The 19,898-nt window shown below is 34.0% G+C and overlaps 1 protein-coding gene across 8 annotated transcripts in view; it reads left to right on the top strand.

Annotated features, from left to right (window-relative positions):
* The window catches only part of SPATA1 (spermatogenesis associated 1), a 66,599-nt gene that overhangs the window by 20,455 nt on the left and 26,246 nt on the right, over nucleotides 1-19,898 (top strand). For 7 of the 8 annotated variants that reach the window (XM_047724217.1, XM_047724215.1, XM_047724216.1 and 4 more), the window contains exons 4-8: nucleotides 1,601-1,718; nucleotides 5,195-5,248; nucleotides 5,345-5,573; nucleotides 14,856-14,976; nucleotides 15,713-15,773. In XM_047724217.1, the coding sequence (XP_047580173.1) occupies nucleotides 1,601-1,718; nucleotides 5,195-5,248; nucleotides 5,345-5,573; nucleotides 14,856-14,976; nucleotides 15,713-15,773 (583 nt within the window). The remainder of the gene's footprint in view (nucleotides 1-1,600; nucleotides 1,719-5,194; nucleotides 5,249-5,344; nucleotides 5,574-14,855; nucleotides 14,977-15,712; nucleotides 15,774-19,898) is intronic. The other variant, XM_047724214.1, reaches the window with a different exon arrangement.

Below are 19,898 nucleotides of genomic sequence, written 5' to 3'. Positions count from 1 at the left end.
TAATGTGCCTGAAAAAGCAGTCTTTTTTTCTGCAGAGAAAAATATTTCTTTGGAAATTTACATTATAAGTGATTTACATTATAAATTATAATAAATTATAATTTACATTATAAATTTACATTATAAGTAAAATTTACATTATAAATTTACATTATAAGGAAAATTACATTATAAGTGAAATAAGTATATAATTTACATTATATACATTACATTACATTATAAGTAAATTTACATTATACAAATGTATAATTTACAAATATACATTTGGAAATTACATTATAAATTACACTCTGGCCCGTATGATGGATCCAGTTTCTAACTTAATACTATCAATAAATAGTGTTATATAACAGTTAATAAGTATTTTAGAAACATATGTTACTTAGCCAGGTGCCACTGCCACCCAGATAAAAGGGTATAACAGCTATATTACTATCATTACACACAAAAAGAATGAGAGAATTAAGAGAGAAATTATCTGATATTAGAAACCTGTTGAAGAGCTGTGAATAGTGGTTAAATCAGTATATCCACAATGACTTTTTTACTGAACTGTTTCAAAATAGAAAGAGACTATATGTATATGTAAACTTACATATATGTACATGTAAGTATATGTACACATAGGAAGCACACAACATTATTCCTTATCTTCCCCATCACTTCAAGCATACTAGTGTCGTTTTTGTTCTGGAACACATCAGACATCAATCTACCTCAGGACCCTTGTCTACTTGCTGTTCTCTTAGTCTAGAATGCTGTTTCTGCCCTAATGTATCCTATCTCTTCTTTAACTCTTTACTTCAATATTACTTTTTTGTTTAGATCCTCTCTAATCACTATATTTAAAATTGTAGCTACCCTCCCTTCCCTGCTTTATTTTTCTTCATAGTACTTAGCAGTGTCTTATGAATTATATATTTTTTAGTTTGTCTAATTTCCTTTGCCACCATTAGATTTATAAAGTCTGTGAGGGCAGAGATTTTTGTCTCTTTTGTTGATTGCCATATTCCCATTCTTTAGAGCAATGCCTGATATATAGTGGGGGCTCAATAAATATTTTGTGGTTGAATGAATTAATTATATAATGTTTCCCATAAAATCCTAGAAAAACAAAAACCCAAATCAGTAGCATAAATGATGGCTTTAAATTTTAGATGTTGAGGAGTGAAGTATTCTTAATGAACAAAGACATGGAGTCTGACAGTATTTCATTATCAAAGAAATTTTTAAGCACTAGATCATCCTGTCAAGCTTCCAAAATAAATATTTGTGGCTTAATCATTTTTTATGTAAAAAAGTATCTAAATTCCATAGCAGTTTTCTTTTTTTAATAATACAGTGGAGGCAGATGAGAAAAGTAGATAACCATTTTCCTTTTCAGTACAGAAAGGACTTTTATAAATAGTATTTATTTGTATAATCATTTTTTTTAATTTCCTGAAGTTTTTTATAAAGTGCCAGACAATGAAAAATAAATCGAGCTATATATGATTCATTAAATTAGTATTTATGTTTGAGATAGCTGACATTATAGAATTTGTAGTATAGCTGAAACCTATTTCATTTTCCATTATAAGGCAATGTCATGATATTTCAGAGTATCTCCTCACCTAACTTTACAAGCCCTGAGAGAACGACTTGGTGAGTTCCTTGGTGAAGATGCTGTTGCAGAAAAATTTTTATTTCTGAAATGCATTGGAAATAATCTAGCTGTGGTAAGTTTTCTTAATTTTTTTCCATTTGGGGGTGCCTGGGTGGCTCATTAGGTTAAGCCTCTGCCTTCGGCTCAGGTCATTGTCTTAGGGTCTTGGGATAGAGCCCCGAATCAGGCTTTCTGCTCAGCGGGGTGCCTGCTTCTCCACCCCACTCCCGACCCCCGTCTGCCTCTCTGCCTACTTGTGATCTCTCTTTCTCTGTCAAATAAATAAATAAATAAAATCTTTTTTAAAAGTTGTTTTTCCTTTTGATTAAAGAAAAGCATAACTTAACAAATTGTGTTTTTTAAATGCTTGTCAATTCAGCTTCTTGTCAAGTCACTTCTATAAATGGGATAAGTAATATCAGTCATAACAATGAAAAATCACTAAATACATAGATCATCAAGAAAAAATGGGCCTTATTGGCATATTATTGGGCACTAAAATGATGGGGGATATTTTGGGGTGTGCATTTCCTTGAGAAGAAAAGGAAGACAAACGTAAAATGTTATTATATAATGTGTATTTTTAAATTTAAATGAGTGTTAAAAAAAATTTTTTTTTAATGGAGAGAGAGCATGTGCATGTGTGTGTATGAGCTGGTGGGAGGCAGAGGGAGAGAGAGACTCTTAAGCAGGCTTCACATTCAATGCAAGCCTGACATAGGCTCACGAGTCAGCCAGGTGTCCCCTAAAACATTTAAGTAAGTACTTGTGTTCTGGACAAAAATGGGCTTCATTGTTTGGGCCACAGCTAGCCCTATTTGATGTGAAATGATAGGACTCCAACAATTTTTGTTTGTTTCAGCTATTATTATCTGTTGAACGCTCCTGCTTATAGTCTGTGGTTTAATGGCAAGATTTTCTTTTCTTTTTTTTTTTTAAGATTTTATTTATTTATTTGACAGAGAGATCAAAAGTAGGCAGAGAGGCAGGCAGGGGGAGGGAAGCAGGCTCCCTGCTGAGCAGAGAGCCCAGATGTGGGGCTCGATTTCAGGACCCTGAGATCATGACCTGAGCTGAAGGCAGAGGCTTAACCCACTGAGCCACCCAGGTGCCCTTAATGGTGGGATTTTCTAAGTAGAATTTTCCTACTTGAAATTCTTAATCTAGCAAGCCATCAGATCTCAAAGTTTCTGATTTCTCTTAACTACATAAGGTTTATTTCTTTAATCAAAAATACTTTCTATATTAAAAATGCAGTATATTCTATTCCCCTCTAGTTAACATATTATGTCATTAGTATGTATTTATGTGATTGTTTATATTTAACATCTGATTCTGCCATTAGACTATAACTCCCTGTGAGCAGGGACTTTATTTAATTCACTATTGTATTTATAACCAGTGCCTAAAATTAAATTAGAGGTATTTCAGTGTTTTTTGGACAAATTCAATAATGATAGTGGGGGAAAAAAGCATTTCCCATCAAAGTAGTACTGTAAAGGAATTTGCTGTATGGAATTCTCAGGATCAGCAGCTAGTATGAATTTTTTGTCATTTGAAGTCTGTTCAGTATGGTTAAATATCTATCTTTAAGTTTTTCTCAAGGAAGAAAAAACAATTCTCCTTTTTGTTCTTTTTCATAATATCTAAAATACAAATTATCAATTGCAGAATCCTGGGTTGAAAGAGACCTAAATAAAGATAATTTAAAACAACTTCTGAAGTCCTTCTAATATTTTATTATTTTTAACAAATATTTATTGGTGTTTTTCTGGAAATAAAATGAAAAAAAAAACTGGCTATGGATCCAGCCCTTAAAGAGTATTCACTGTAGTGTGCAGAAAAAATACATAATTAAAATAGTGTACTTTGTATATTCAGAAGAAAAAGGGATTACTTCCAGCAGGAGAAGAGGGGAGATCGAGAACTTTGAGAAAAGAACATAGTCAGTTTGAATCTTGAGAGATAAATATTTGACCTAGCAAAACTGTTGGGTGGGTAAAGCTTTCTTTCTTTTTTTTTTTTTTTTAAAGATTTTATTTATTTGACAGAGAGAGATCACAAGTGGACAGAGAGGAAAGCAGAGAGAGAGAGAGGAGGAAACAGGCTCCCTGCAGAGCAGAGAGCACGATGTAGGACTCGATCCCAGGACCCTGAGATCATGACCTAAAAGCATCGGCTTAACCCACTGAGCCACCCAGGTGCCCTTGGGTAAAGCTTTCTAAGCAGAGAAAATAGAATGAGCACAGAAGTAGAAAAACAAGCAATTAAGGAACAGTAAATGTTACCCTTTTTATTGGAACATGGTATAAAACAGAATAGTAGAGAACAAATTGTGAAGTGATTTCCTGAAAGTCTTGAATGCCAGATTAATGAATTTTGTTTGTTTCTGAAGTGTTGGGAGTTTTTGAGCAAAAGATGACATGATGAGAGCCCTCAAAGACTAGTGGCAGGGATTGTAACTAGCAGGCTTTAATTAGGAGACTTTGTAGTGGTTAAGCCAGAGATATAGTGGGCTTAAGGAATAGGCAGGCTCCTCAGATTTTATCTGTTGCTATTTTTCTTCTTAGTTTTCCATTTCAAACACAAAAATCTTTGGTCGCCAAATACAACAAACTCCTTTCTGATTTATGTTCTTTGCACTTGCCTGGAAATTACTTCCTTATGATTTGCAAATAGCTTTCTTTTTCTTTTCATAATTCAGGTCTCAACCTCAAGTATTATATTTTCAAGAGGGCCTTCTCTGACCACCTAGTTTTTGGGTGTTCTTTCTCTTAAGTTACTCTCTATTACATCAGGTTTTTGTTTTCATAAATCACATTTCACTATCCTAAATTATGTTTATTTAACATCTGTTCTCCTAAGTAGAATATAAGCTACATGAGAGCAAGGACTTTGCCTTGTTTACCATCATATCTCCCACCATTTAGAACCCATAGTTCTGACCCATAGTATGGGTCTTCCTGACCCATAGTATGCCCTCAGTATTTGTTGAATGAATGGATGGATGGATGGATGAATAACAAATGAACTCTATGGGCTATATATTTAGGAAATAAAATTTACAGCGTTGGACTCTGGAGCCAGATTATCTGGTTTTGTATCCCAATTTGGAAAATTCCTAGTTATAAAATCATGGGCAAGTTATTTAACTTCTCTTTCCTCAGTCTTATTGTCTAATATGTAATATGTGTGCCTATCACATGGAATTGTGGAGATCAACTGAGCTAATATATGTAAAGCACCTAAAATAGTGCTTGACATAAGTGAGTCCATGTAAGTGGACTTATAATCATATATAATCATAGCCATATAATCGTATAACCATATAATCATAGCCATGATTATTACTATTAAATGACAGAATTTCTTTTATGTTTTGTACAGTGAATAGAAATAGGATTATGTTCTACATTTTCTAGACTCTAGCCTTAGTTATCAACTTTTAGATTTGATTTTTATGTCACAGATATGTGCCTTCTACAAAAAAAAGGAATAAAAATAACTGAAAATATACAGAAGCTTGATTTTTTTGTCATTTATTTCTAGGTGAAGGTAAAACAAGAATCAGAACTGAAACTCAAATCATTTGCTCCTCCATATGTATGTAATGTAACATTTTAAACTTATGTTAATTTTTTAACTTACTGCTTTTTAAATTACAAACTAATTTTTTTTTAAATTTTCTGTATGTTTTAGGCTCTTCAACCGGAATTATATTTGCTTCCTATAATGGATCATTTAGGAAATATTTATTCAGCATCAACTGTTGCTTTAGATGGGCGGCAGACTAATAATGGTGTTGCTGAGGCTGATGGAATAATCCACAGACCACTTAGAGTAACTTTGTTGAAGGAAGAACCTGGAACGGATCCCAGTTTTTTAGTAAACACTTTGAAAGAGCTTCTCAACAAGAATCAGGAAGAAGGTGATTTCAGCCGGAATGGGAAAAACAAAGAGGTTATTATAGTACGTTTTAGTAGTCAGGCTTGTAAGCAAATTCTGGGCAAATCTAGCCTTACAAATGTAGCAATATCAAACGAAAGCTATAGTTCCATTTGGGGATTGTAAAAAATAGTTTCACCAAGTGAAAGAAAAAAAAACAATTAGTATGTGAAAAAGCCAAATAAAAATACTTATTGCACTTAAGTAAACTCTACTACCTTCTTTTATAATAGCTTCAGATAAAGTTAAGGCCAAAGGAGAAAGGAAGTGATCATTGCATAGAACCTTAGTATTATTACTATGAGTGAGAAGATATTAGCCACAACTGTATCAAACCAAAAAGCAAAGCAACTTTAATGCTGGGAGACATTTGTATTTCAAAGAATCACAAATCTTTATATGATTACATTAATCAATTTACTGATAGTTCAGTTCTTAAAAAGTGGTATATATTTGCGACACCTGGGTGGCTCCGTCTTTAAGCATCTGCCTTTGGCTCAGGTCATGATCCCAGCATCCTATGGAATCCAGCCCCTTTTCCTTCTCTAGCTCCCCTGTGCTTCTGTTTCCTCTCTTGCTATCTCTCCTTCTCTCAGAAATAAATAAAATATTTTTTTTAAAAAGTGGTAGATAATTAAACAAAATTAAATATATAAATAAAGCTGGAGCTATAAGAACTTATTGAAAAAATATTGCATAAAGAAATAAACTTTATGATGGAAAAACAAATACACTAGACATTTATAAATGAATCCCTCCAACTAATGACAACATCCGTTACAGCTGCAAAATATACATGTTCTTCATCAGTTGCATTTTTCTCCATCTTCAGTTATAGTCATTCTTAAATTGTAAGTTTATAGCTCCCTTCTGAAGTGGTTTATTATTTCTGATGAGACATGCGGATGAGATCCACCTATTTTATTTGATGCCAGTGAGATACTCAGAATCTTTACCTCATTGATCCAGGCTTGTGTCTGCTACAGTGTTAAATATTGCTTTCTAGTCAGGATATTACTTAAAGGGGGAAAATACCTGGGGAAAAAAATTCAGAGTGGAATCCCAGCATTCCTGAAAAGTACAAGGTCAAGTAGCTAATGAAGTAGGCATTTGCCCTACATAAAGCTGTGAGTAGTGTCATATTTCATATCCTGAACTCTACTGGCCAGATATTTGCACAAAATACACAAAAAAATCCTTGGTGGGAATATTTAACCCTTGAATTTTGTGAAAGTGTAGTTTTTAAATTGTATTAATTTCTTGATGCTTTCCTCCAAAAAGAAGTATGCTGGCCAGCATAGGCTCATTTTTAAAAAGCTCTGGAAACACCAATAACTATATAAAGAAGAAAATTAAGTTTAAAAATAATTCTACAATCCGGAAATGGCTTTTGTTAGTATTCTGGTATATATTCTTTCAGTTATTTTTTTCAGTTCTTGTATGTAATAAATATTTTTAGCTTTTTAAAAAATTTTTATTAATATTTTTAGCTTTTAAAAATGAGGATACAGACCCTCTTAGACCCTCTTTTTATATTTTAGAATATATTGTAGATCTTTCCTATCAATAAATACAGATCTACATCATTATAGAATTACTTGTGGTATAATTTATGTACCCAACCCTATATCAATGTTTTTGCTATTATGAATCCTGCTGCAAGCAACATTTTTCTAAGTTCTTTGTGTATTTGTCCTATTTTTTTAAAAGAAGTTTAATGGCTGTTTCTAAGGCTGTGTTTCTTGTTATTCTTTTTCTTTTAAGAACTTTTCAACATTGTGTGTCTTCCTCTAGTCACATCTTTCTTCCTAGAGATAACTACTACTATGATTTTTTGTGTCATTGTTTTCTTGCTTTTCTTTACAGTTTTACAACCTGAATATGTATTCCTTAACAATAGTTTAGTTTTTGTATGTTTTGAGTTGCATTAAGATGGAATCATATTGAAAGTATTTTATTTTTGACTTGCTTCTTTTGTTCAACATTGTAAGATTCAGTCATGTTTCACATAAAACACCATTTCATTTTTTCATTGTATAATATTTCATTTATGACTATACCATAAATTATTTACTCTGAATATGAACATTTGGTTTGTTGCCAGTTTGGGAGTATTACAAATATGCTTTTATGTACATTCTTGTACATGACTCTTAAATATACATGTGGATGTCAAGAGAGTATACTTAGCCATTGGCATTGTTTGTACATATTCCACTTTACTAAATAATGTCCATATTTTTCCAAGGTGGTTGTACCCAGCAGCAATGTCTGAAAGTTCTATTGAACTGTAACTTGCCATTCTATCAGATATTTTGTCTCCTGTTTCTCTGCTGTACATTTTGGATAATTTCTGTGGATTTTTCTCCCAAATCTATTTTACTGATTCTCTCTTTAGTTGTGTCTTGTCTGCTATTAAATCCTTACACTGAATTTTTTATTCCCAGTGTTTTATTTTTCTTTTCTAATGGTTTTCTTTGGTTGAACATGTTTTTATATGTTCAATGGCCATTTGGATTTGACTTCATTCAAATGTTTTGCTCATTTTCTGTCTTTTAAATATTGATTCATTTTATATACATATGTATTTTTTCTACCGTGTGTGTGTGTGTGTGTGTGTGTGTATTCATTCTAGATTTTAGTTTGTGGCTTGTCTTTTTATTATCTTTGTGATTCTTTTGGTGAAAGGAATTCTTAAATTCTTGAAGTTACAAGGATTGTGTTGATGTCTTCAGTTTTTTATCAGTTTTGCTTTATGTATATTGGAGCTATTTTTAAATACATGCACATTTAGGATCATTATGTCTTCTTGATGAATTGACCCCAATGTGATTGTGTAATGTTTCTCTTTTTTTCTGATAATAGTCTTTATTTTAAAGTTTACTCAGTCTGATATTAATAGAGTCACTCAAGTTTTCTTTTGATTTGTGTTTGCATGGTATAACTTTCTTCATTCTTTTATCTATTACTGAATATCTAAAGTGGATTCCTTGTGGACAGCATATATTTAGATTTTACTTTTAAGTCCAGTTTGACAAACTGTGCCTTTTACTATGGGTATGTAGACCATTTACATTCAGTGTAATTATTGATGTTGTTGGTTTTAAACCTAGCATCTTACTCTTTGTTTTCTATTTGTCTCGTGTCTTCTATCTTCCTAGTTTTTCCATTTTCTTGGCTTTTCTGGATTGAGAAGTTTTTTATGATTAACTTGTATCTCCACTCTTTGCTCACTATATATCCACTATTGTCTATTTCTTATTTTAGAAAATCATTAGTGGTTGCTGTAGGGTAGAAGTAAGCAAATACCTATATTTATACTTAAAAAATTTTTTTTAATTTTAAGTAATCTCTACACCCAGTGTGGAACTCAGTCTCACAACCGCAAGATCAAGAGTTGCATGTTCCACTGACTGAGCCAGCCAGACACCCCTATTTTATTTTACTTTATTTTATTTTAATCCATACCTATGGCTTGTTTTTTAAATAAATATTGTTGGAACACAGCCATACCCGTTTGTTTACATATTTTCAATGACTGTTTTACACTATAATGACAGACTTGAGTAGTTATGATAAAGACCAAATAGTACATGAGCCTGAAATATTTAGTATCTAGCCCTTTAAGAAAAGGTTTGCTCTAAGGTATACATTATATACATTTTTAATTTGAAGTCTACTTTCAAATTATATACATCATCATATATAAGAACCATACAGCAGTATTACTATTTCCTCCCTTAGTTCCTTTGTGCTGTTGTTGTCATATATTTTATTTCTGTGTATAACTCCACAATACATTTTTACCATTTTTTTTTTTAAAGATTTTATTTATTTATTTGACAGACAGAGATCACAAGTAGGCAGAGAGGCAGGCAGAGAGAGAGGAAGGGAAGCAGGCTCCCTGCTGAGCAGAGAGCCCGATGCGGGACTCGATCCCAGGACCCTGAGATCATGACCTGAGCCGAAGGCAGCGGCTTAACCCACTGAGCCACCCAGGCGCCCCATTTTTACCATTTTTAATTTACACTGTTAGTCAACTTTTAAAAAAATAAAAATTAAGGAGAAAAATGACTTTTATATTTAAGAGAGAGTTTTTTCTCCCCACCCAGTGATAATAAACCTAATCTTTGTATCAGTGCATGATCCTGGGCTCAAGATGATCCTTACAGCTTTGGCTCCTTCCCTTCCTTTTAGGCCTTGCCTCTGACCAGGGATTAGAGGGTTTTCTATCCCCTCCCCAAAGACTTTTCAAAGCTAATAATGTTGGAAGAGGAGTCACCTGCTTGCTGATGGCTTTTGCCTCTGTTCCTCCATGAGAGTCAATAGATTTTTGCATGGGTTCTGAGATGGGTGTTTCCTGTTCCTCCCCCCAGTGGCTTAGTCTTTTACTTTGTATGAAAGGATAGTGTTGAGAAGGATGGGGTTTCATACCAATGTGCCACTGATGGCTCTTTCAGTTTACCTGCTCTAGAAAGACCCCAGTCTTTCTTGTATGATACAGGCACATGGGAAGGAGCTTGCTATTAAGTATTGATGTCCTTTGTGTCTGAGGATCCCAGAGATTCCAAACTAATCTGGTAGCCTACATTGGCCTTTAGAATGCCTTAAAATTTTAACTATTATTTCTTTTAATGGTAGTTACCCCTTCCTCCTGTGCTCTGCCATAGAGGAAATAATTTTCCCCTAGAAGGAAACTGGAATTCAACTCCTTGCAAATATAATTCTCCAATGAATTCAAGAGAAGTTATTATTTTATAGGTTATATACCTTTTTCTCCTTGTTCAAGTTGGAGCACTGTTTCGTCTTTCTATAATTCTAACCAAAAATGGAACTGCAGTTCTTAAATTTTAATATAATCAACTTTATTGGTATTTTCATTTATGGGTAGTGTTATTTATATCTCTTTTTAAAAATCCCTTTTCTACCCTGAGATGTATTATCTTTCAAACATTTTGTCTTTGCTTTTCCAATTTATTAATCTATCAGGAATTAATTTTTACATGTGATGTGAGATAAAGTTCCTTAATTTTTTTCCATATGTAGTCTTCCCATTTGATTGTTGTGCAGATTCTTAAAATACCAAATTACTCTTTTGTGGTGCATGAGAATGCAAAATATCTGAGGTCTAGCATTATATTATCAAATATAGCTAGGAAGACAGTACATAGTATGTTTTACAAGTCCTTTAATAAAGGAGAAAAGAGTATTGCTTTACCCATTTTCATATCAAAATGGGTATTCCCTTCCATTAGATATCTTCTGTTCCTTCCCATGGGTCTGTGCTACACACCTCTACATTTTTGTGTCTCGACTTTAATGTGTTTAATACTTTATTGTTGCCTCCAAACAAGTATGCTTTCTTGACTTCTTTGATTTCATTATTCTTCTAGTTGTTCAGACTTTGGTTTCATTATTCTTCTAGTTCAAACTTTGAAATATTCCTCACTGTAGAGTAATAGATTCTTAGAGTAAAGGAAACTTGAAAACCATTTTGTAGCCTCCTTGCTGCTTATAATCTGCTTTCCAGTCTATTTTCCAGAATGTAGTCAGCATCATTATTCTTGTTACAGGCTGGATTATTTATCTCCCTGCTTGAAAACCTTTGAAAGACCCACTGATTACTACTTAAAGCCCAAGTTCTTTAAGATGACATAGGGAGTGCTGTGCACTCTGACTTCAAACACAGGGTTGCAAATCCAGGGCTGCAAATGTTTGGCCATGCAGATTGTTCACTGCCTAATGCCTGAAGGCTTCTTTCACGTAGATGATGATATGAACGGAGCTTTCAGGATTTGCCTAACGGGGTAATTGGTTCTGTAACTTTTAGCTATTATTATTATTATTACTATTACTACTACTACTCATTACTACTGCTGCTGCTGCTGCTGCTACTACTACTACTACTATAGTTTGGGGGTAGAAGGGGAGGAAGAAATGCCATGAAGTACAACTGGAGAGGAGGTAGGGACTGCAAGAGCCTTGGTTCCAAAACTAAGGAACTTTTAGGCAATGAGAAGCCATCTGAGCTTCTGTTTGTTTGTTTCAAATTTTTATTTAAATTCTGGTTAGTAATATTAGTTATTACTAATATTAGTGTAATATTAATAGTGTAATATTAATAATATTACACTAATAATGTTAGTGTAATATTAGTCTCAGGAGTAGAATTTAGTGATTCATCATTTATGTATAACACCCAGTGGTCATCACAAGGGCCTGCCTTTAATACCCATCACCATTTAACCCATCTGCCCACCCACCTTCCCTCTAGCAACCCTCAGATTGTTCTCTGTATTTGAGTCTGTTTTATGGTTTGTTTGCCTTCCCTCCTACCCCCTACGATTATCATCAGTTTCAATTCTTGAATTGCACATATGGTATTTTTCATTCTCTGACTTATTTCACCTAGCCTAATACACTCCACCTCCATCCACATTGTTGCAAATGGCAAGATTTCATTCTTTTTGATGGCTGAGTAATATTCCATTATATATATTCCATTATGTGTGTGTGTGTGTGTCCACACCACAACTTCTTTATCCATTCATAAGTTGTTGGACATTTGGGCTCTTACCATAGTTTGACTACTGTTAATAATGCTGCTGTAAACATCAGGATGCATGTGTCCCTTCAAATCAGTATTTTTGTATCCTTCAGGTAAATTCCTAGTAGTATACAATTGCTGGATTGTAGGGTAGTTCTGTTTTTAATGTTTTGAGGAACCTCTACTGTCTTCCAGAGTGGCTGCACTAGCTTGCATTCCCACCAAAAGTGTAAAAGGGTTTCCCTTTCTTCACATCCTTGCTAACATCTCTTTCCTGTGTCATTGATTTTAGCCATTCTGACAGGTGTGAGGTGGTTTCTCATTGTAGTTTTGATTTGTATTTCCCAGATGATCAGTGATGTTGAGCATATTTTCATGTGTGTGTTGGCCATCTGTATGTCTTTGGAAAAGTGTCTATTCATGTCTTCTGCCGATTTCTCAACTGGATTATTTGTTTTACAGGTGTTGAATTCAGTAAGTTCTTTATAGATTTTGGATACTAACTCTTTATCAGATATAACATTTGCAGATATCTTCTTCTATTCCAAAGGTTGCCTTTAAATTTTATTGATTGTTGCCTTTGCTGTGTGGAAGCTTTTTATCTTGATGAAGTCCTAAGGGTTCATTTTGTTTTTGCTTCCCTTTCCTTCAGAGACATCTCTAGTAAGAAGTCACTCTGGCCAATGTCAAAGAGGTTGTTGCCTATGTTCTTCTCTAGGATTTTGATGGTTTCCTGTCTCACATTGAGGTCTTTCATCCATTTTGAATTTATTTTTGTGTGTGGTGTAAGAAAGTGTCCAGTTTCATTCTTCTTCATATGACTGTCCAATTTCCCCAACACCATTTGTTGAAGAGACGGTCTTTTTTTCCATTGGCTATTCTTTCCTCCTTTGTTTTAATGGGAGTAACATGATTGAATTTCAGTTCTGGAAAAACAACTTAGGTTACATTATGGACAATAGACCAAGGTAATAAGACCTAAACTATGAAATGCAGTAGGGAATAGAAATCAGAACTTGAAATCAAGAAACTCCTGAGGAGGGGCGCCTGGGTGGCTCAGTGGGTTGAGCCGCTGCCTTCGGCTCGGGTCATGATCCCAGGTCCTGGGTTCGAGCCCCGCGTCGGGCTTTCTGCTCAGCGAGAAGCCTGCTTCCCTCTCTCTCTCTCTCTCTCTGCCTGCCTCTCCGTCTACTTGTGATCTCTCTCTGTCAAATAAATAAATAAAATCTTAAAAAAAAAAAAAAAAAAAAAAAAAAGAAACTCCTGAGGATTGGGTACTGTGCTGCCTGCTTTACATGTACTTTGCCATTTTAGGAATAAATAAGGAGACTTGGGTTAGAGAAATAACCCCTGCTGTGACAGTGCCAGGACTTAAACTCCTGTGTGTCTGATTAAAGGCCATGCTTTATTTATAACACTGTGCTAGAGTCATACTGAACTTTTCACTGTTGTCAAAATTGCTGCATATATTGGTACACTGTATCTTCCAAATGCCATTTTCTTTGCATAAATTATTCTTACTCTCTTCTTTGTCAGGCAAACATCTCACAGTTCAAAACATAGTTTCACAGTTATCACTTCCTTTTCTCTGAATTTGCAACATTTTACGCATATATTACTATACCTCTCAAAGCACTATTATGATTTTTTCAAAAGTGAATAGACCTTTCTTTATGTTTTTAAATTGCATAGGTATTGAATGGTGCAGTCATCATGCTCTATACTGTTACTAGGAATGAGATCCACTTGCCATATCCCTATCACAATTACTCAAAATCTGAATTTTGCATTGTTCTTTCTTTGGCAGGGTGGGGAGCTGGTATTTTACTCTTAGCTTTAAAATAGCTGATATATCTGGTTTTTGTTCATTTTGCATTGAATATATCCTTTAGAAAATCCCTGTTCTAAAAAGATTTTCACATATGCATTTGAAATGTACATTTCAAAGGGAAATGTAGCACCAGACTAAACTTAAATCAGTATGGGTTGCAAAATTTTGTGGCAACCATTATAAATGATTTTTCAATTATTAACATGACCATTAATTTTTTCTAAATTAAAAAATTTGATTTTTCAAAAAAAAAATTTGATTTTTCCAAGGGAAAAATATCTGTATTAACACTTTCAGGTTCATGGATCTTTTGTTCATATAGATCACATAGAGAACATTAATGTTAACATTTTAAAGGCATTGCATAGTTTTCCTATATGGGGAAATTTTGTTAAAATGAAGGGAGATTTTATAACTAGAAATGTATGTGAAATAACAAATGACATTATATGGTCTGTATTTATACCAGCATTTTCCAGAGAAGTTTCCTCAATACAATTTCAAAAGATGCTTTTGGCAAAAACTTTCTGAAGACAATTAAGTTTGAGTAAAACCAATTTATCCCCATCTTGCAGATTCACATTGTACATAAAAACAGAAATCCTGCAGGTGTGTGTGTGTAGGGGGGCAGGGTTGTATTCTTGGTAGGGTTCCTTAATTCGTTTTTTCCCAAACTGAATTGACCAAAGAATTCTTCACATAAACTGTTTCATGAAATTCACTTTGGAAATTGTTGCCTTATATCATGAATAGTAGAGTTCATGGAGATTCTGAAACATGGGACAAGATTATAGTATGTACATATATATATATATATCCATATTTGTATGAACTTTCACTTTACTATTTTCTTAATATTATGAACTTTATTTGCCATGGATGAACAGCAGCATCAGCTGGGGAAAAAGCCACTCCAAAAGAAAACCAGACTGGAAAAAATCAAATTGGAAATTCTGAAGTTCCAGGATCATTAGAATCGAATAGTGATTATTTTAGCAACAGAAAAAGGTAATTACTACAGATGTTGATTCTATGTGTCATAGTCTAAACTATAAGAAAGAGATATCCAGAGTACTGTTACAAGGACTTCTAATCAGAACAAACATATGAGTGAAATTAGTAATATTTTAATAAAAATGACCTTGAATCTAATCTCTACTGTTATAGATGAATAATATAATTAATAATCAATATAATCAATAATTTATCACTTAAATTTATTTCCATTGTGATTATTTTATCAGGGCAGTGTAATGACAGAAAAATTTGCCTTTATTTGACTTTCTTAGAATTAATTTTTCTGCCTCACTTGGATTCTAGGTTATGGGTAAACTAACCAGCATGCTTGAGTTTCATATGGAATCATTTCATTCAGAATTATAGTATTTAGACAACAGTTTTGCATATAGTATTTTGAAATTAAGATAAGGGATTTTATAAACATTCACAAAAGAACTATAAATAAAATGTTTCCAAAATTTTTAATTATTTTACTTTGCTATAGACAGTACAATGTGATTTGAATTTAGCTGTAGTAAATATGATTTTCTTACTCATACTAAACATAGTTTGTGTTGATCATTAATGAGTTTGAAAGACAATATGCTATTGGTCTCAGGCTTTTTAAGGTTTTAATGTTACATTTGTGTTTACAGAATATCAAGTAAGATATGTAAAATGCAAAAAGCTAATGTTCATGGGATCGTTTTTTAACATGACTTTCAAATCTGTCATTCCCTTTAAGTCCATTTCTTTGGAAAAATGAAGATGATGGAGTTAATATCATTAGAACAGAGGACAATCAGGTATGACTTTAAAATTTTTGTTTAAATGCAATATTGCAACAATATCTATAACTACAAAACTGCAGTGTAAAATGTTTAAGGTTAGAGGATGGGAGATAAGCCTCAAGAAAGTTCAGGAGTCAACCATTTCAGTGAAATTTTTGGGTGTTCCATGGTATGGGTATATTGAGGTATGCCTTTTACAGTGAAAGTGAGGTTTATATATCTTGCCCTAGTTTTCACTGAGAATCAGTCATTTGATGGACCTCTTTGGAATTTGGAGAAAGATTTGCCACATTTGGATGTGCTGCTTCAGTTTTGGGTTTTTGTTTGGGTTTTTTTAAAATCAAGTAATCTAAAAAACTGCCAACTTTGGGCCCAAAGCAAGAGAAAGTTCAGGAGGTGATCTGAGAGACACTGCAAGTTGCCACTTGGGTTTTAAAGGTTAGGTCATACAGTGCTGGCTGATGTGTAGTAGATTGGAATGCTGAACGGAGTCTGAGGCAAGCTCTGGTAGGAGAATCACAGAGCCCTTGGGTTTTAGAGCAAATAAATGTTCTGTTGTTTCCGGATATTAATAAAACATGCTATCTTCATGCTTTAAAAATTTTGACAGTCTAGTGGATGCTTAATGCTATCCATGGTTTGAATTTTAATTTCCCAGATTATCCGTAAAGTTGGATCATGTTTTAATAATTTTATGGACTCCATTTTGGTAACTTTTTGAAAGTACCTTTTCAAATGTTTCTTTTGAGTTGCTTGCTCTATGTTTCTGATTAGTTTCTGATGTTTTTTTTTTTAATTCCCTGGAGGTATTTCTTTGATGCTTATGCTATGCTGCAAGTATCCTCCCCTACTCTGTATCTTGTTTATAGTCTGTTTTGCTGAATGCCTTAAGTATTCCATATCCTTATTTTTTTCCACATTCTTTTGCTACGTCTTAGACTGAGAATAGTATATCAGAATCTCCTTTTATTAGTGTGTTACTGTTTATCCTTGCATCTCCTGTGGTTTCTGATTTACTTAGATTTCTCTGTTATTTGGGACAAAGTTCTAATTTGAATACTAGGATCACTTTTGCACTTTTTTGACTCATTTAGTGCTTTTTTTTTTTTTTTTGGCCTGAATTCTTCTTTATTGCATATCAAGATACTAACCTGCTTTCTTTTATATACATTTATTTGGCATACCCTCATCTTCCCTCCCCACTTTTTTCCCAGCCTTTCTGAATTGCTTTATTTTAGGTATGTCTTTTTTTTTTTTTTTTTAAAGATATTTATTTATTTGTTTACTTGAGAGAGAGAGAGCACAGAACGAGAGAGAGCAGATCAACAGAAAAGAGAGAGCATGAGCTGGGGCGAGGGGCAAAGGGAGAGAGACAAGCAGATGCCCCACTGAGAGGGGAGCCTAGTGCAGGGCTTGATTCCAGGACCCTGAGATCATTACCGGAGGCAGAGGAAAATGCTTTACTGACTAAAACACCCAGGCGCCCCAGGTATGTCTTATATGTACAGCCTAGATAGAGTTGGGCTTTACTTTGTGAGACAGTCTGAAAATATTTTTCATTTAGTAGGTGAGTTATGTCTACTTATATTATTGATGGGACTGATGTGTTTGGCTGGAGATTTGTCATTTTATTTTATGTTACTATGAGTTACTATGTAGTTTATTTGTACTTTTCTCCCCCTCCTCGTTTTTTTTAGGAAGGTTGTATTTTTGTTCTAGTGTTTATCTTTATACTAATACATTGATGGCTAGTATTCTTAGTATCCTCCTTTTTCCTTTTTTAAAAATGTATGCTTCTGCTTTTGATTTTTTACCTCTAAAATTATTCACGGACTCCTGTTATATTCAGGGCAATCAAAAAAATCTCCTTTCGGGGCGCCTGGGTGGCTCAGTGGGTTAAGCCACTGCCTTCGGCTCAGGTCATGGTCCCAGGGTCCTGGGATCGAGCCCCGCATCGGGTTCTCTGCTCAGCAGGGAGCCCGCTTCCTCCTCTCTCTCTCTGCCTGGCTCTCTGCCTACTTGTGATCTCTGTCTGTCAGATAAATAAATTTTAAAAAAAATCTTTAAAAAATAAATAAATAAATAAATAAATAAATAATCTCCTTTCTTCTCTCTTGTATTTTTAGTTCTGTTATTTCTACTGTATCAGAGAATATCGCATTATATACCATATTTCTAGTCTTATGCCCTCACCTTTTGTTTTAGTCGCAGATTGTAGTTAAATATATTAAATACTTACTGCAGAAGATTTTTCAATCATCTCTTCGTTGGATTAAGCTCAATTTAAAAAAGCACCTCACTGTAATATTCTCTTCTTCCACATTTAAAACTTTGAGCAGAGTTAAGTAAACTGGGGCCTGGAGACTGTTTTGTAAGGCCTTGAACCTAAGTGTGCTTTCTACATTTTTTAAAAAAGATCTTATTTATTTATTTGACAGAGATCACAAGTAGAGAGGCAGGCAGAGGGGAAGGGAAGCAGGCTCCCAGGTGAACAGAGAGCCTGATGAGGGACTTGATCCTAGGACCCTGAGATCATGACATGAGCCGAAGTCAGAGGCTTAGCCCACTGAGCCACCCAAGCGCCCTGTTTCCTACACTTTTAAGGAATTGAAAAAAAAAAAAAAAAAGAAAAATCATGACAGAGACCATATGTAGCCCACAAACCCTAAATTACTTAGTCTCTGGCCCTTTACAAAATGTATTAATCCCTGCTGTAGAATTTTGATACCTGAAGGATAGCTTGATTGGGTATTACATCCTTAGCTTACATCTTTTTTCCTCTCAATTTCTTTGAAATATTGCTCTACTGATGTCTTTTTTTATATGTTACTAATAAGTGTGGTGACTGGTTTCCTTTTCTTTGTAAACTAGCTTGTGTAGATTTGTCTGGAAGGCCAGAGGATTCCTTTAATGTGTACTAGTTTTACCAGACTGTATCTCAATTGAGAATTCTAGGTCAGGTATTTCTGTGTACACAGTGGATTCTTGCAGTGTGAAAATCAGGACTTCTTTATATCAGGAATGTTTTTTAAAATTATAATTTCAGGGGCGCCTGGATGGCTCAGTGGGTTAAGCCTCTGCTTTTGGCTCAGGTCATGATCTCAGGGTCCTGGGATCGAGCCCCACATCGGGCTCTCTGCTCAGCAGGGAGCCTGCTTCCCCATCTCTGCCTGCCTCTCTGCCTACTTGTGATCTCTCTGTCAAATAAATAAAAATCTTTTTAAAAATAAATAAAAAATAAACAAAATTGTAATTTCAGAAAACAGCAGATCCATTCTGTTGTTTTGTTTTCTTTTTTCTTCTTTACCTTTTATATATGTTACTTTCTCTAAATAACATAGAAATAGATATAATAAAAATAGTAAAATAGATATATTTTACTAAAATAGGAAAATAGACATATTTTACTAATTTTTGTGTTTCATATTCTTTGCTCCTTTTATTTGTATTCTCCACTATCCTTTTCTTTTTGGCCATATTTTTTTTTCCTTTATTAGATACTAATTTATTCATTTCTGAGACAATTTTGTTTTTCCTTTCATTTCTTTTTTCAGTTCATCCAACTTTCATTTCACATCTTCCTGTTGTTTTTCCTATTTTATTCTGAGTTTTAAAATTTCTGATTTATTTTGTTTGTTGGTATCTGCAAATGCTTGCTTAATTATGTTTAATCTATATTGGAACTATTGTTAAGTCTTTCTCTATTTCATGGCTGCCTATTTTGTTTTGTCTAAGTTCTCTGTTTTGAGGGTTTTAAAAAATAAATCTGTGTGAATGCTAGATTATCTTTTTTTAAATGTTTTTACCTTAGAATGAAGAAGGTATTTTTTTTTTTATTCATTTATTTGACAGAGAGAGATCACAAGCAGGCAGAGAGGCAGGCAGAGAGAGAGGAGGAAGCAGGCTCCCTGCTGAGCAGAGAGCCCAATGCGGGGCTCGATCCCAGGACCCTGAGACCACGACCTGAGCCGAAGGCAGTGGCTTAACCCACTGAGCCACCCAGGCGCCCCATGAGATATTGTTTATGTTTACTTGTGTTGGATTTTTCCTGTAAGTAATAACAGGTGTTCTTACAGAGGACAGGGAATGCTCTTTGGTGGTTTCTTTTGCTTCTTAGATCAGGAGCTCCCTCTTCTGTTG

This window comes from Lutra lutra, chromosome 4 (genome assembly GCF_902655055.1).
Source record: "Lutra lutra chromosome 4, mLutLut1.2, whole genome shotgun sequence".
Classification (NCBI taxonomy): Eukaryota; Metazoa; Chordata; class Mammalia; order Carnivora; family Mustelidae; genus Lutra; species Lutra lutra.
This window is presented reverse-complemented; position numbering and strand designations above follow the sequence as displayed.